The 17,239-nt window shown below is 49.0% G+C and overlaps 1 protein-coding gene across 1 annotated transcript; it reads right to left on the reverse strand.

Annotated features, from left to right (window-relative positions):
• Positions 1–4,961: 4,961 nt before the first annotated feature.
• LOC115382615 (60 kDa lysophospholipase-like) lies at positions 4,962–12,210 on the reverse strand. Its single transcript, XM_030084432.1, has 10 exons — positions 12,150–12,210; positions 8,574–8,697; positions 7,860–7,971; positions 7,176–7,301; positions 7,022–7,105; positions 6,035–6,161; positions 5,845–5,957; positions 5,309–5,494; positions 5,129–5,242; positions 4,962–5,054 (listed from the first exon to the last, which is right to left on the reverse strand). Exons 1-10 carry the CDS (start codon positions 12,208–12,210, stop codon positions 4,962–4,964), a joined length of 1,140 nt encoding a protein of 379 aa, XP_029940292.1.
• Positions 12,211–17,239: the final 5,029 nt, after the last annotated feature.

Below are 17,239 nucleotides of genomic sequence, written 5' to 3' on the forward strand. Positions count from 1 at the left end.
CTGCTTGCAATGGTAAAATCAAAAGATATTTCTCACTGTGGTATTGATAAGATACTTGAGAGGATTAATCATGACCTGACTGAACTGTATAATGGTGTTGATGTTATGAGTGCAAATGGAAAGAAAAAAATTTACGGAGCACTTATGTCTGTGTGTGGTGATACTCTTGCACAACACGAAGTGGCTGGATTTAAGGAAGGCGTAGGGTTTGCCTACAGTAAATGCCGGCATTGCGAGTGCAACTTTGAAGATATGCAGAAACTATTTAATGAAGAACTCTTTGTTAAAAGAACAATGGCATCTCACATCAAGCAATGCACAGATATTGAAAAGGCAAGCACTGACTTTCTCAAAGAAAGTCTTAAAACAACATATGGAATAAACAGAAAAAGCAAATTGACTGAATTTCCCCACTTTGATATCATTAATCAAACCCCACAAGACATAATGCATGTAATTCTCGAAGGTGTTGCCCCATATGAAATCAAGTGTGTTTTAAAATATTTTGTGTCTTCAGGGTCGATTGATTTAGATAAGCTCAACAGTGCAATTATTGGATTCCCTTATTCACCTCTGGACATAAGAGATAAGCCTTGCCCTATATCAATGAATACACTGTCATCAAATGACAATAAACTGAAACAGTCTGCTGGGCAGATGTTGGTTTTACTGAGGATCTTGCCCTTCCTGTTAAACACAATTGGAGAAAATGAATACACAAAAATGCTGCTCAAGTTTCTGGAGATTGTTCGAATTCTATTTTCACCTATTATTGCCCTCTCAACTCTCTCAAGACTGAAGCTTCTAATAGAGCAACATCTGAAAGATTTCAAATTACTTTTTCCAGATATGACTATTATACCGAAACAACATTACCTTTTGCATCTTCCCTCACAGATCCAAGCACTTGGCCCCACAGTGAGACAGATGTGCATGCGTTTTGAGTCCAAGCATTGCTTTTTCAAGCAGTGGGCTTTGAAAAGCAGTTTTAAGAACATTTGTAAATCCCTTGTAAAGCATAACCAGCTGTATGAATGTAGTCTAAATGTGCATGAGAAACATCCATTATTTTCGAGTGAACTAGAAATGGGCCCTATGTCTGAGGTAAAAAATGTTAACTATGTGGAGGGGAAGATAAAAGACTTTTTTGGAGCTGAAGGAGTAGATTACATTGTCTCTGTACCTTGGATTATGCAACATGGAAATAAGTACATAAGTGGAAAAACTTTGGTTATTTCTAATGTCATCAATAATGTACCAGAGTTTGGACTTGTGAAAAATATCTATGTTGTCAATGGATCACTGTATTGTTTTGAATGTCAGCCTCTTTCCACTGTTGAATGGAATGAGCATTATTTAGCTTATGAGGTAGAAGTTCCTCATCTTGCTCAAGCTAATGTTTTTGTAGATGTTAAGAAAATTATTGATCACACGGCATACTATGATTTGACCTTCAACAATACCAAGTATGTCTCAACTAAGTATGATCTCACTGACATCATTGCACATAACTGCTTTAATGCAAACCAGTAAATACTGCTCATTAAAAGAAGTTTTCACTTCATTGTTTGTGTGCAGGATGATCATGTCAATTTTTATTTGATTTAACAGAAACTGTCTTTAAGCTGTTACAAACTTGTGTATGCTGACAATGTTCTTTATTGTTGAGTTTACAATAAAATGCATTCACTTGAATCAAGTAACATTTCTTTCTTAAATCAAGATGATCTGTCTTATACAAATAATACAGCAGCCTGAAAAATCTATGGAATGTAAAATAAATCTTGTTTCTTCTGAAATATAACTCAATACAAGCTATTTTCAAGATTGTTTGACTTAATAAGATATTTAAGATGCATTGTCTTAAAACAAGTCCCTGTATCTTACTAAAATTTTACTTTTAAGTGACTTTATCTTAAATCAAGTGGCCTAAGACACTTTTACTAAAAATAAGACAATTACACTTGACAAGTTTTTGAGTTTTTGCAGTGCATAAATGGGCCATTTTCATAGCTCCACTACTTCCTGAAATTAACTGTGCACATTCATTTCCTGTCTTGTATTATTGGCCAAAATGATTAGTCCAGGTGTGTCTTGTTGCAGCAGTCTAAACCAGACACACCTGGATTAATCAGTTTGGCCAATAATGTAAGACAGGAAATGAATGTGCACAGCTATTTTCAGGAAGTAGTGAAGCTGTGAAAATACCCCATTATATTTTTACAGCTTTTTTTTTTCAAAAAATTTACACACAGGTGTTCTGTCGCAGCTGTACAGTAAATGATTGGTGGGAATGCTTCCTTTTCTCTTTCTCTTGTGTCACTGGAACTGTAACTATTATCACTACTACTATTACTACTTGTGCTGCTACTTTTCAGGGGGGTGCTGCCGGGCTGCAGCCCCCCCCGGTGGCGGCTGCAAGCTGTTGCACCTTACATTAGTTGACTGTTAACTTAATCAAAAAAAGAAAACTGTAAACATATAAAAAGTATGAGTGGAATGGATTTACACAGAAAAATCTACTTTAAAAGAAATTAAATTGTTAGTTGAGGAGACTCCTCCCTCACCCGGGCGATGGCGGACAGCAGGCATGACTGAAGTGGTGGTGACGATATTAGAAATTGCAAAATCTACTGCGTTTCTCGGAGCCACTTGTTAAGACAAGCAACAGCTGGAGTTGCTCACAGCCGTCTGTGTTTTTATTTTCAGTCTTTGGCCGTGGCGTTCGCCGTTTGCCGCTGGCTGTTCCGTGTGTTCATCTGTCGATGTTTCATTAATCGATCCGTCCTGTCATGTCAGCGGTGGTGAGTTTTGGAGAACAGACCCACCTGACTGTTTTTCTGCATCTTCAGCACCAAGGACAGCGCTGAGAATGCTGGAAAGTGTTCTTGTTCCCGCCTGTTCTGGTCATGTGGTGAACTGCTGCCGACCTCCTTATGGAGACAAAATGTGATCAAATGTGAATTTGTTGGAGCCTCTTCGTGTTTATTTGTGTATCATGAGGCTTCCAGCCAGCAGCCTGAGAGGCGAAGCCGGTCCAGCAGTCACTCTGCAGCCCCTCTGCTGAAAACACCTGACTCCTACTGCTTCTTTCAGAACGATCACTGCTCCTCTTTACTTTGACCAGCTTCCATTTCTGCCATTTTTCAGCGTTACACTGAAGGCATGTCAGAGGCTCAGCTCAGGCTGCGTTTTCAGCAGCGTTGATGAGCTTCGTCTCACTGTGTTCTCGCCAGGAAACAACATTTTTACCATGAATTTTACCTTTTTTTCCTGAAGAGCAGCGTATCCGGCAGAGCAAAATGTGCCTCTAAAACTAGCTTAAGAGCTAATGAGAGCCACGCGCTAACAGTCACGCAGGCCTCGAGTGAAAACCTGAGGAAGCTAGGAGGAGGCGGAGCTAGGAGGAGGCGGAGCTAGGAGGAGGCGGAGCTAGGAGGACGGGGAGCTTGCTCATTGCTTTCTGTTTACACGAGGATGAGCGAGGACGACGCGTCTGAGGCGAGAACTCACCGGAGCAGACGCCGTGCTGTGGACGCAGAAGAGGATCTACTTGACCAGCAGAAGTTCTGCAGTCGCTGCAGCTGTCCAGTGAAGACCAGCCGTCATGATGGCTGTCAGTGGCGAGCAGAAATCCTCACAGGAAACTCCCGTCTGTAATTTCACTTTCATGCATTTACTCAGATCGTGCACAGCCTCAGGCAGCCTGCTTGTTGCTTTACATGTTCATGTGACGCTAAGAAACAATATTTCAGAGGGAAACACTGTTTCTGCTCCACGACATTTATTTACCAAACATTACAAAACATTGTTAAAGATGAAAACTGAACTGTACAACCTTCTGGCTGTTTGACATCTCATAAAAACCCTTCAGACTTCTTAAATGGTATAATTTCTGTCATGTTCACGTGATTCAAGTCAGTTTTAGTAAAACACCCGTTTCGGCGAGAGCTCACATTAACATCACTGCAACTAACAGACGTTTCCTTTTTCTCTCCAGCAAATGCAGGAATCACCGTTCCAAAGGCTCCACAGTGTCTGTTCACAAAGGGTCCATAATCCATAGGTCACATGTGTCCCTGATGAAATCTATGGAATTTATTTATAGGTTTGTAACATAATAATGCAATTTTTACTTTTTATTTTTCAATACTTGGGCCCTTTTCTGTGGAATACGTTAAGCCCAACTCTACCCAGACTCTGCCTTTAGTGGCCCCCCGGTGATTTGAGTTTGAGCCCCCTGGTATGAATATACTGTGTGTGTTTGTAAGTGTAAATGAGCGTTTATGCTTTGTTTTTGTAGGTTTTCACAAGGCCAGCGAATGAGGCAAGTTGGTCTCCTGGAAGGTGGTACTGCAGCAAGTAGCAGGACACGAAGGAAAATGGCCGAATCCATGAGAGAAGTATGAACTGAATTTGCGAAAATTCATAAGACTTGAATGAAACTAGTAGAACAATGGAAATCAGGAGCACTCAACACATTTAATACATCTGTATGCCATACTCTAAGAATAATCTGAACAGGTGACATGTAGATGTGGCCCATCGTCGTGAATTTAACTGAACACGCTTTGCTCTCCTAAAGTCTGCAGGCGTGCAAGAAACAAACTTCGGCATCAAGGTCGAATGAAAACTGGTGACGGCCTTCATGATGTTGGACGAGAGCGAGTTGTCCCATGAAGAAAAGGGAGTCCTTCATGCAGATCATCCACATTCAGTTTATTTTCCTGTTCCGTGACAATATGTCATTTAAATTAATTAATTCAGTTCGTTTAAAGACCCATGAAATGTAAAATATCCTGCAGGCTGTCCAACATGGCTTTACTGCCTGGATTTCTAAATAACCTGAACAGGAGGACTGAGAGCGTCTCGGACGGCCTCCAGCTCCTTCAGAACCGGAACCGAGGACACAGGGGAGGTCTCTGGAGGTGACGGGACCGACTGCCGTCAGGAGACGAGCCTCATTCCTCTCGTCCGGGACGCCGACCTGCAGAGACCTTCAGACCTCCGGGCAGGTCGGTGTGTTTCTCGCCTCGCAGGTTCTCCTCCATCATCTGGAAGGAACACACTCTGAAGGTCAGACCCAGCAGAACCCTGCTGCTCTTCTGTCCTCAACAGAGACACAGACCGTCCTCCTGGTCTTGGTGTCCAGGCCCGTCTTCCCCAGCAGGTAGGACAGTTTGGTCAGAGCGGCCTCCGGAGTCATGTCCCCTCCAGAGATCACGCCGGCGTCCATCAGCGCCTGGAAGAGACAGAACCGACCGGGTTCCTGTGGATCCTGACGGAGGCGGCGCCGCGGCAGCAGTACCTGTCCGGTGGCGTAGGTCATGGACACGGTTCCTCGCAGACACTGCGTACAGTTGACGACGATGACGCCGTTGTCCGTGGCCTTCTTCAGCGCCTGCAGCAGGTCCTGGTCTTTATCGGGGGCGTTCCCGCTGCCGTAGGTCTCCAGGACCACCCCCTGCAGGTCCTGGTGCAGGAACGCCTTCACCTGGACCACAAGACACGGGTCGGTTCTCCACAGCCCGGAACTCACCGCGAGGTTCTGCCAACGGTCCCTTCAGAGAACACACCCCTGAAGTAGGGCTGTCGCGGTAAACCGGTATTGACGTGGTATTAAAAAGTGAAATTTCAATATCGTGTCTAAAATGCGCACATGATAATATCGCAGAGAGGATCTGGAGCCACTTGAAAGGTGTTGCAGTGTATTTTCAAACTCCGCTCCTGTTCTTCCGCCCTGCCTCGTCTCCCTCCTGCTCCAGGGAGAGGTCCGGCTCTCTGTGGGTCTCAGAGTAACGTCTGACTGGAGGAACCTGCTGGTTCCATGAAGCTGGGACTCACCGTGGCGGCAGTGATTCCCGGGAACAGTCGGAGCAGGCCGATGTTCCGGCTCAGGTGTCTGCTGACCTGGAACTTGTCCGTGGATTTGTCCTTCCACAGGATGTCCGTGTTGACTGGAGGAGAGACGGAGAGGACAGGCTAGAAGACAGCTCAGAGTTTCTGGTCAGCAGACAGGAGCTCTGCAACCGACCTTTGATGTGGGCCTCAGTGGAGGCCAGAGGAACCAGGTTCGGGGAGCAGAAGGCATCGAAGCTCTCAGCATCCACCTTGGTGGAGCAGTTCCCTCGGTAGAGCTTGTTGTAGAAATACAGGGAGACCTGAGAACCAGGCAGAGAGAACATCTTCAGACTGGACCAGAAAGAAAGTCCACAAGGTTCTTCCTGTCCTGGAAACGTTCCTCAGGATGGTGAAGTGACGGCTCAGAGGACATGTTCCTTAACGGTGCAATAAGTAAAATTTCATCACCAAATACCCCCCGAGAGAGACGCCCCACAGTTTAGTGAGTTTAGACAGGCGAGGGGCATCGCACCAATGGAGCAGACATGGAACACACAGAATCTGGCAACTTTGGGAGTTCTTATGTGATTGGCTCTGGAACCAGGAAGTGGGGACCAACTCCAGGAACCAGGAAGTAGTGATGAGCTAGCCCCGCCCACCAGAGTAGTTCCGTGAAACACAAAGATAGTTAAAATGAAGAGTTTGGAGGAAGAGCAGCGGCTCATTGATTGATGCTCAGCATGTCTTAGCTAGCTGCTAGCCACTAGCTTCTAGCTGCTAGCCACTAGCTCCTAGCTGCTAGCCACTAGCTCCTAGCTGCTCGCCACTAGCTCCTAGCTGCTCGCCACTAGCTCCTAGCTGCTAGCCACTAGCTCCTAGCTGCTCGCCACTAGCTCCTAGCTGCTCGCCACTAGCTCCTAGCTGCTAGCCGGCCACTAGGGGGACTTCCACTTCCGGTCTAGACCGGTCAATGAGCCGGTTTCTTCCTCATCGGGCTTTACTTCCTCTCTGCTCAGTGCTGGTTTCGGCCACAGCGCCTCCAGGTGCTCAGCTGGTGTAACGGCGTGACGTAGTCCAGGAGTTTGGTCTGATCTCAGAAAACCAAAACCTGAACCGAGTCCCGGACTGTCCTGGTGTGAGAGCGGCCTGGAGAATCAGCGTGGTGACGTCCTCGTCTCACCTCAGGAATATCAAACTGTCCGGCGAGCAGCAGCGCCCCCAGCAGGTTGTCTCTGCCGTCGTTCCTCAACTCGTAGATCGGCACCTGAAGACAGAAAGACGTCTTCAGCTCCGTCAAGACCCGACAAGGACGGAGCGGCGAGACGGCGGCTCACCTGGGCGCCGGTGACCACCACCGGTTTCCGCAGGTGTTCACACAGGAAGGACAGGGCGGACGCCGTGTAGGCCATGGTGTCGGTACCGTGAAGGACCACGAATCCTGCGTACGTCTCGTAGTTTTTCTGGAGGACAGAGAAAAGGACGAGGACATGCAGTGGATGGTTTCAGGTTCCGGGACCTTCCGGCTGTTCCAGTTCCCTTCTGATTGGGGAAATCCAGAAACCACAAACAAGACGACTCAGTTTTCTGGTTTGATGTCCGGAGACGAAAACCAGGAGCGGCTCGTCTCCCGTTTCTGGTTTGAAAGTTGGAATCAAAAAACCAAAATTCATGATTTGAAGCTTGTTTCACCAGAAAACCAAAGAACAGAAACAAACCATCGCTGGAGAATACGTCATTCAAAAGACGGACTTCCTGCTGAGTTCTGGTTCTGGCTCTACCAGACCTTCATGTCCGTCCTGTGATGGTACTCGTGTGTTCTGGGTTTGGTAGCTGGATGTGATTCGTGATGCAGGTGGCGCTGTTGAGCTGTTTTCTAGTTACTGTGAATTTCCCCCAAGTTATGAAACTTTTCTCCAGGAACCTTTAGAGCCTCAAACACTGGAACGTGTCAGAGAACGTCATATTTCCGGAGCGGTTCCTTCTCTCAACACATGGATCTCAGGGAAAGGATGAAGCACCTCGATGTCGGTCCCGATCTTGACCCAGTCCTCGGGGGTCATGTTGGAGGAGTCCAGCAGAGGGTTGTACTCATCGATGGTGTAGACCACCCTCTTCCTCTCAGCACTCTCACTGAATGAAGGAGAAGAAGAGACGTGAAGGGACATGTCTCTGTCTTTGCATGTGGGACATTCACAGCAGGAGGACAGAAAGCGAGAACAGAGACAGGACGATGATCTGATGCTTCATGTTCCTGAAACTCCGCCGGATGAAGCTGATTGTCAGAAGAGCAGGAAGCTGAAAGCTGACTGTCTTGATGTGGAGTTTTATTTTCAAACAGCACCAACTAGTGGACCAACGGGAAAACTACACCCTGTTACTGTGTCTGTGTCCCCCAGTAGAACCACGGAGTCCCCAGTAGAACCACGGAGTCCCCAGTAGAACCACGGAGTCCCCAGTAGAACCACGGAGTCCCCAGTAGAACCACGGAGTCCCCAGTAGAACCATGGAGTCCCCAGTCGGACCACAGTCCACTGTCTGCTCTATCAATCAGCTCCACAGCTAAAAACACAACATGACCAACAACAACATGCTGGATCACGTGATCGCCCACCAAGCATTCTTCACATCTGAGAGACGGTTCCAGGTCGAGAACAAAGACGAAGTTTCAGTGGAACATGAAGCAGAGCAGCGGCAGGAGCTTCGTCAGCGGAGCAGAGGCTCAGTGGACTCACGGCAGAACCAGGGTTTGATCCCCGTAGCGCTCACGCAGGCGGTGCTTCTCAGCATAGTCCTGGTCGTGCAGGATGGGAAGCGAACGCAGGAACTTCAGGAGCAGGCCGGGGACGGGGACGAGACCTGAGGGACAGGACACAGGGGGGACTGAGTCTGGAGGAGTTCTAGAAGAGAACCATGGAGGAACCATCAGCTTCAGTCCTCTGCTGAAGCCCAGCGGGACGTTTGACTGACGGTTCAGGTCCTGGAGCCGAGGCCCAGAGGAACCAAACACAGCTCATCGTCTTCAACACACCGAGACACACACTCCTCACAGAGAGACTGAGGTCTGGTGACTGAGAGCTTTTCTGGACCGGTTCCTGGTCTGGTGGCTCTGTGGAGCTGCTAGCAGTGTGCTAGCTGTTAGCACCATGGACCACTACAGCAGGCTAACAGCTAGCAGTGTGGAACAGAGGAGGCGTAGCAGAGGACGAGCTGTCCTGAGGAGGACGTGATGGAGGAGGGAGGAGGTGGAGGTGGAGGCTACTGGAGCAGGTAACGGAGGAGCTGACGGTGGAGGAAGTGGAGGTGGGAGGACTGGAGGAGAAGGATGCTGGAGGAGGTGATGGAGGAGCTGTCAGAGATGGTGATGGTGGAGAGTGGAGTGGAGGAGGAGGCTGGTGACGCAGGAGGTGGAGGCTGGAGGAGGCGACGGAGGAGGGAGGAGGTGGAGGAGGTGGAGGAGGAGGCTGGTGAAGCAGGAGGATTCTCGGAGGAGAAGCAGACGTGCAGAGTGGATCTGTGGGTGGAGAACATGTTAAAGTTGATTGGCCGATTGGTGAGGAGCTGACACCCAAGACACGCCCCGAAGCACCGCCCCCTCATTTACATATCAACTCAGCAACACATAAATAAATAAAGTGGAAATAAATACAGGCATCAGAATTAATGAGGAAATAAATTTCAAAAACACCAAATAAGTAAATAAATATACTGAAATGAAAATGACAAAATAAATACATTTTCAGTCACATTTTATAGATTTTCTTGTTGAAAAAAAAATTGTATGATTTATTAGCACATAAATGTATTTGTTGACACATTTTTATATTTCAGTATTTCTCTTTAATGATTTCAGTTTGGGTCCTCCGGTACTTGTAATGAATATGTCAGGGCACATTGTACACATCATTAAAAATGTGGAACATATTTATGGTGCAAAATAAGTATTTTTAAGGTTGAAAAACTCCTTAATGCACCTTTAAGTATGTTGTGTATCTTCATCCAAACTTCCTTTGAATGTCACATGACAGGGTCAGAGGTCATGGGTTTCACCTGGAGTTTGAGAGAGGAGTTCTATGGGTGGAAAAGGGAAGGATAGAGATTCTTCTATAACGGCCCAGTCTAAGTTATATTGTCCAGTCCAATGTACGGAAAGTTCTTCCATGTCAAAGGAGATGTAGTGCAGTCTTGGGTCGGGTCAGGCCAGCCCTCCCTGTTCCCTGGTGGGTCAGGTAAGATACAGTACTAGGTAAGGCCAGTCCTCTCTGGTCCCTGGTGGATCAGGTAAGGTACCAGGTAAGACCAGTCCTCCCTGGTCCCTGGTGGGTCAGGTAAGGTACCGTACGAGGTGAGGCCAGTCCTCCCTGGTCCTGGGTAAACACAGCTTTACCTTTTCTCTTCCCAGAGAAGCTCCTTGATCAGTGCGTAATATTGATTAAAAATGTCGGGGGACGCTGTAACTGGCAGCATCATCAGGGGACAGTTGAACTGAGGTGAGACCAGTATTCTGATTACAGTTACTCTTCCCCACAAGGTCAGCCTTATTTTATTCCATTTGTCCAAATTAATTTCCATCTGTTGTAAAACTGGATGAAAGGTTAAATGTGGCATTTCTTCCACCTCCTGCATATTTTAATTCCTAAATATTTCAGTCCATTTGGAGTCCACCTGATATCTTATCCCCCTATCTAATCCCAGGTACTGGCCTTGTTGGGGCTTTGTTCAGTTCATCCTGTATCCGGATACATTAGCATAGCGTGGTATTGTGAGGCGTTGAGTGATTTGGATCTTTCAGCAGAATGAGTGTGTCGTCTGCATAAAGCAGTACTCTGTGCAGTGGCGTGGCGTATCTGAGGACTCTATCAACCATTGTGCGGACCGTCTTGGCTTCGAGGAGTGCGACAGCCTGCTTGTCCTGCTTCGATCTGGTCACCTCCTTTTCAGATCTGTGGGGTATCATCTCCACTTGCCAGAGTCTTTCGACATGCTTATACAACTCATCCAGCTGCGGTGGGGATGAGGTAAACGGGCATAGAGGTGTGTGGGTTAGTCGCCCCATGAACTGACTAGGGCCTTGCAGAGTCCACCCAAGCTTGGTGTGGATGGCGGCTGGGCTACCAGGTGCACCTAATCTCACTGGCTCTATGGGGGTGATCAGATGGGGTTGGTCAGAACCGATGAGAAGCAATGGCTGGGCTTCCTTTCAAGCTGGATGGGGATGCCACACAGGTGCTTGAACTTCCTTCGAAGTTGTTCAACAGGATAGGTGTGATGGGCTAAGTTGAGACGACCAGCTGTGAAGGCTCCATTGATCTTGTGGACCATCTGAGGTTTCGTCGTTGAGGAGATGCTGAAAGACACAGTGTGTCCATTAAGTACCTGGATATCTTGACGGACGGTACGAAGAGGCAGGTTTTCAGGAACGCCTTTCATGCTGAGGGACTTTGCTGCTGCGGAGAGGAGCATGGTTCTCTCGGATCCATCATCCAAAACCGCAAAGGTGTTCAGGGTCCGATTCTCATAGTGCACAAGAACTGGAACAACCTTTAACATAACACGGTTCCCTGTTCCAGGTTGATCCAAGTAGAGGGTGTCAGAGGCGGAGCTTGTTAAGCAACTCTCTTCTTGGGCTGCCACATTGATGGCGCTGCTTCCAGGTCGTGCATTTATCTCATGAAGGGCTCTGAGGTGTTTTCCCTGACAGAGGTTGCAGGGTTTCTTTAATGTGCACTGAGCAGCCTGATGGGATCTGGCGCAACGCCAGCACCTTTTGTTGACTTTAAGCCATTCCTTTAGTTGCTCTTTGGAAAGTTTGGTCACCTCAGCGCACTGACTGAAGTGATGCTCGGTGCTCTCACAATAGGCACAGTAGGTTTTGCTTCCGCCTTTCTTCTTAGCAGGATCTCCTTTGTATGGTGGGTGTGCAGGTTCTGAGGTTTCCTTGGCACCATGCAGGACAGTCACTGTTCGTCGACCAGGATAACTTTCGGTCTTTGCATACTGCCTCTCCCTTCCATCCTTCTCAACCTGCTGACTGTCAAAGCCCTGACACCATGACTTGTAGCGAAGCCAATCAGAGAAATCGTTGAGCGTGTAGGTGGCCCCAGTTTGTTTGAACTTATCACGGCGGAAGTTGGCTCTCTGCTCTGGGGGGAGTTTGCTCAGCAATCGAGCCACATGGGAGCCACAGTTCAGTTCGACTTGGCCCTCGGGCCCCAGGGTTTGCAGCAGACCCACCAGCGATTGTATCTGAAGGGCGAATCTTTGGAATGCTGCTGCATCGCCGCGCTTTATTTCTGGGCCATCTAAGACACCTGCTATTTTCTTCAGGGCGAACTGGTGAGGTTGCCCGAACTTGTCGTGGAGAGGCATCATGGTGTCGGTGTAAGGGGTCGGTGAGTTCAGGTAAGCATCAGCAATAAGTCTGGCCTCATCCAGTCTCAGGTGATCAACAAGTATGTGGTACTTGAAGAGTTCGGTGGCAGTAGGTGGGAGTAGGTTCTCGAGTGCTATACGTAGCCTGGCAAATTCTGAGGGATCAGGGTGAATAAATTTAGGAATGGTGGGCTGAGGACCCCTATATACGGGTTCACTAGGAGGGGGAGGAGTCACCATGTGCCTAGGGGCCTGCATCTGAGGGACCGCGCTGGGGGAAGGCAGGGCAGAGTGGGTTTGCACAGGAGCCACATATGTTGGGCTGGTGTAGGTGGGAGGAGGGCGCGAAGGGGGCTGGGCCGGTTGATTAGGGTAGTAAGCCTGAGTTTGAGGTGGAGCTGTAAAGTGAGGTTTGGTGGTTGGGTATGCAGCATCAGGAACAGGGTGGTATTGCTGGCTTTGGATGAACTGCTGTCCACCTACTGTAAGGTTACTCAGGCTTTCATGTAGCTCCTCATCTGGTCCCGGCCATGGTGGAGGGTCAGGCCACTCTTCATCATCTCCTGGATTTGGTGTTGCAGCAGCGGCACCTGCACTAGTTCCCGCCATGCTGACTGGGGGAGGGTGATGGTTGAAGTGTTGGGAGGTAGCCGACTGGCTCATACCTGTTCTCAGGGAGTGGACCTCCTCCATTAGTGCTTTGACTTCTCGTCGTGCCCTGTTAAGCTCCTGTATGCCTTCATGAAGGTCTCGTTGTGACTGGAGCAGCCGGGCGTTCTCCTCTTGGAGGGCTCTGAATCCTACGTGGGAATGGGAGTCTGAAAACATACGAGTGAGTTCTGGAGGTGGAACCCATCCTGTATCTCAACTGAGGTGGTGGCTTGGGGATGGCTGAGGAGTTTCACTACGAGCAGCATTCCCATCCAAGGTTGTGGAGAGTGGTCTAGGTGCATGGAAGGAGGTCATCCGGACCGGGTTTCCATGAGGCAGGTTGATGCTTCTCTCTGAGACAGCAGGTGATAGGTTCCACTGTGGTGGGTCTCTCTCAGGATATCTGCCAAAACTCATCTCATAGTCTTCAAACCTGACAGGGCGGTGAATTTGTCGTCTAGGCCTCACATCACAGTGAGGGTCTGGCTCCATCTTGAATACTGCATCCGGCTCGAAGGACCAATGTTGAGGTGAGGACTAGGCAAACCAGTTCGTTCAGGATTATGCAATAAACAAGATGGTGTATCGGTCAGGATACAGGAATGAGGCCGATGTTCCTTTGTTGGACTGTGAGGGTCAGTCCATTTATTGCGGTTCACAGGCAGTGTTGTAACAGTCTGAAATAAACATAAATCCAAATGAATGTAACAGACTCAATTTGTAACAAAATAAACATATAAGAACATAAATCCTCATAAATCTGCTCCCATGAGCATGTATTCACATAATAATACACACAACAAGCACCAAATCAGAATAGTAAATGTTAACATAACCAGATGCTTTTAAACACCTGACAGACTCACTATTCCGGTATTCTCCCTAAACCAAATGGCTCAAATAACATAAATGTGGTAATGGTGCCACCCTGTGGCCAAAGAAGGAACATAACATGGGGTGGCGCGCACGCCGCTGATATCCGCCCACAGATGCTCGTTATGGCCGCGACTCCCAACGGAAAACATTAAACTACTTAGAATATACAAAATATGGAAAATATGGACCCACACAAACACTTAAAGGGAGATAATCAGCTGGGATAACTGAGGAAGAGACGCCATACTCAACCACTGGACAGCTTTGATGCTAATCAACTCGTAAGGAACATAATTACAATCAACAATGGAAAATATGAAACAGAAACAGGACAGCTTACTTCTCGTCAATGACTTTTTTTTTTTTTTTTTTTTTTTTTTTTTTCCCCCCTTGTCCTGTTCGGCAGCTGGGGCATGCAATATTGTCTGATTGTAGCCTTTTACTATCCGAACAGATTTTAATATTAGCAGCAGGACGAGACTGAGTCTCCTCCTGCTGCTGCCTTTATTTAAAGGTGGCATCCGGCATGGCTGCCGGACAGGACCGGGACGGAGACGCTCAGAGAGCAGGGACAGAAAGAGAGAAAGATAAAGAGAGGGAGAACGGAAGGGGGGGGGGGCACAACCTATGTACAAAGTCACAATACAAAACAGTGTTGTCGACGCACCACACGCAACCTAGAACAATCCCAAACCCCCAATCTAGACAACACCAAAACAGAGCCGACAACCAACACAGAAAATTACAGAACCATACTTACTTTTTTTTTTTTTTTTTTCCCCCTTTTTTTCCAAACCATATTAGTGAACAGACCAGGCCACAAAAATAAAAGGAGGTGTAGGGGAGGAGGGAAATGCAAGGACACCACAAACCCTTTTTTTTGTTTTTTTTTTTTGAATATAACTAGTAGTAACTAGTAGTAACTAGTAGTAACTAGCAGTAAACTCGGGGTGTGCATCAAGAGAGGTCTGCTACAGATCACCATTAGTCTAACCACCACAAGAAGACAAGGTAACCCAGTATGTGAAGAGTGATTAAAGATCAGAGTGATCATGTGAATATGATGGTGACAGTGATGGTGATAGTGAGCATGCATATATGACCTCTGACCTCTGAGAAGGCCAGAAGCAGGCCAGAGAGGCCCTCAGAGCCCAGACAGCCGGCGGACATCACAGAGCCCGGATCCAAGCCGCCCCCCCAGGCAGACGCCCCCGCTCCGGTCCAGAAACGGGGCAGAGGAAAGCCCTGGCCGGGGACCCCGGCAGTCCCGGGGCCCGGGGCCCGGGCCCCGCGGAGCCACGACCGGCAGGAGCCGGTCCACCCCGGGCGCCGGACGCCCGGGGCGGGCAGGGCCGAGAGCCCAAGGCCCAAGAGCCCAGGAGCCAACCCCCCACACAGGCGGAGGGCCATGACCCCCCCGGGAGAACCGGCCCACACGGGCGGCTACCCACCCCAGGCCAGTACACCCCCCAGTGCTCCGGCCACGCACCCCGAGATCCAGGGCATCACCCCCCCCACCCCCACCCCACGACCCCCACCCGGGAACCCACCCCCCCCCCGTCCACCGCCCGGCCCACCCCTCCCACCCCCTGTCCTCTCCCGCCTCACTCCCCCCCACCCCAACCCAACACTCATACTGACACACACACATGCACACACGCACACACACAACCACTCATCCCTAAACCAAACGCACACACACACACTCACATTCCAACACACTCACACACTCTCACGCACACGCTAACAAGCACACACACACACACACACACACACACACACACACACACACACTCCATCCTACCCCAAACACACTCACATTCCTGCGTCATCCAACTGTCACATCCTGTGGGAGACACCCCCGGAAGGCAAGGGAACACCGAACCCCACATCCAGGACCCCCCACCACCCACAACTGCCGCCCCCACCTCCCCACCCCACCGCCGCAGACAGGTATGCACCCCCCAGAGCCAGCAGCCCCCCAAACCACAGCCGCTCCAAACCCCCGGCCTGTGGGGAAAACAACAGCCCCCCCCCGCCCTACCCCCCACCAGAAGGAATCCGGAAACGGGGGCGCAGAAGATCCCATTGCCCTCCCTCCCCCCCTCCGTCTCGTGAGTGTTGATGGAGTATATGTTGTTTGCGATTAAAATTTGAGGGTCAGTAACCACACCGTGCCGCGAGTGAGGCCAAACGAGCAGTCTCATCCACCTGAACAGCCCCCCCACCACCGAGCAGTCCCATCTACCTGAACAGCCCCACCCCGACACAGCGCGCCAAGACCCCCCGACGTGTGTGTTTGTATGTATTTGGTTGTGTTAGATGACTAAGTGCAATTAAGACTGAGAGGCGAGCCACTGAAGCGTGCAGTGATTGGGGCCACTTAGATGGCCCCCTCCACCACACCCAACTTGATAAGCCCGCCTCCCAAAGCCCTACGTGTGTGTGCATGAGAGCGGGGGGAGAGGGGGGTCCGGGGATGCCGCAGCACCCCCGTCACCCAGGAGCCCCAAAGCAAAGTCTTTAATACATCTGGTGAAGACGGCCGGTGGTTCCAGTGAGACGCTGAGCAGCAGCGGTGGAAGAGGACAGCCCTGTCTCCTGGCTCTTTTAGGCTACAGGAGGGCGAATAAAGGCCTCAGTACGCTTCCCCGTCACAGCGACGTCGTTCCTACACCACCACTGAGCACATCCTGCTTCTGCGTCAAGGGAACGCCCTCCTCTGCAATTTCACCGCCAAGCCGCTAGGGGGCGTGGCGGTGTCTTTGTTTTGCAATCGGCAGTCACAACAACAATGCGGCTTCCTAGCTCCGGCTTCACCTAGACATAGAGCTACAGGCACAGATCTATAGACATATATATCTAGAAACGCGTGCACTTACCAAACATATATCTGCATATCGACGCCTTCTTAAAATAATCGCCTCAGTCATTTTTTTAAGATTTTTCAGGAAACACAAAAAACTATTCCATTGGTTGAATATATATTTACTAACAATGTTAATCAAAACAGCTGTTCCAACAGATGCATATTGACATACAAACAACAAGGTCAGTCAAACAAGCAACATGAGAGAATTAAATGACTTTGGCACATTTTGTACATGCCTTTGTGACTTCGGCAATTTTAAACCTTCTTCCCTGTCAGGTATAAACTCTAACTAACAAACTAACTAGAGCTATGAATATGTCAATCCTTTCACTTTACCAGATAAAACCATGAGTCTGAGATTCCCGAGGGACGCTTCGGATGGAACCATACCAGATGGTTCGATGAGTCTTTTGCCCCTATGCCCCGGTCAGATGACCGATTTGCAAGTGAGGACCGCTGCGAGCCTCCATCAGAGTTTCCTCTGGCCTAGGCATAGCTCACCGTGCCTGGCAGGATCGCATGATCTGTTTAACTGAGGATGTAGGCAATATTACCAGAGGTGGCCAGCATCGTGAGGAGATGATTTAGGCCAAAAAATCATTTTTGGAAAAAAATGACTTACGTACGGCC

The sequence above is a fragment of the Salarias fasciatus genome (assembly GCF_902148845.1).
Source record: "Salarias fasciatus chromosome 7 unlocalized genomic scaffold, fSalaFa1.1 super_scaffold_4, whole genome shotgun sequence".
Classification (NCBI taxonomy): Eukaryota; Metazoa; Chordata; class Actinopteri; order Blenniiformes; family Blenniidae; genus Salarias; species Salarias fasciatus.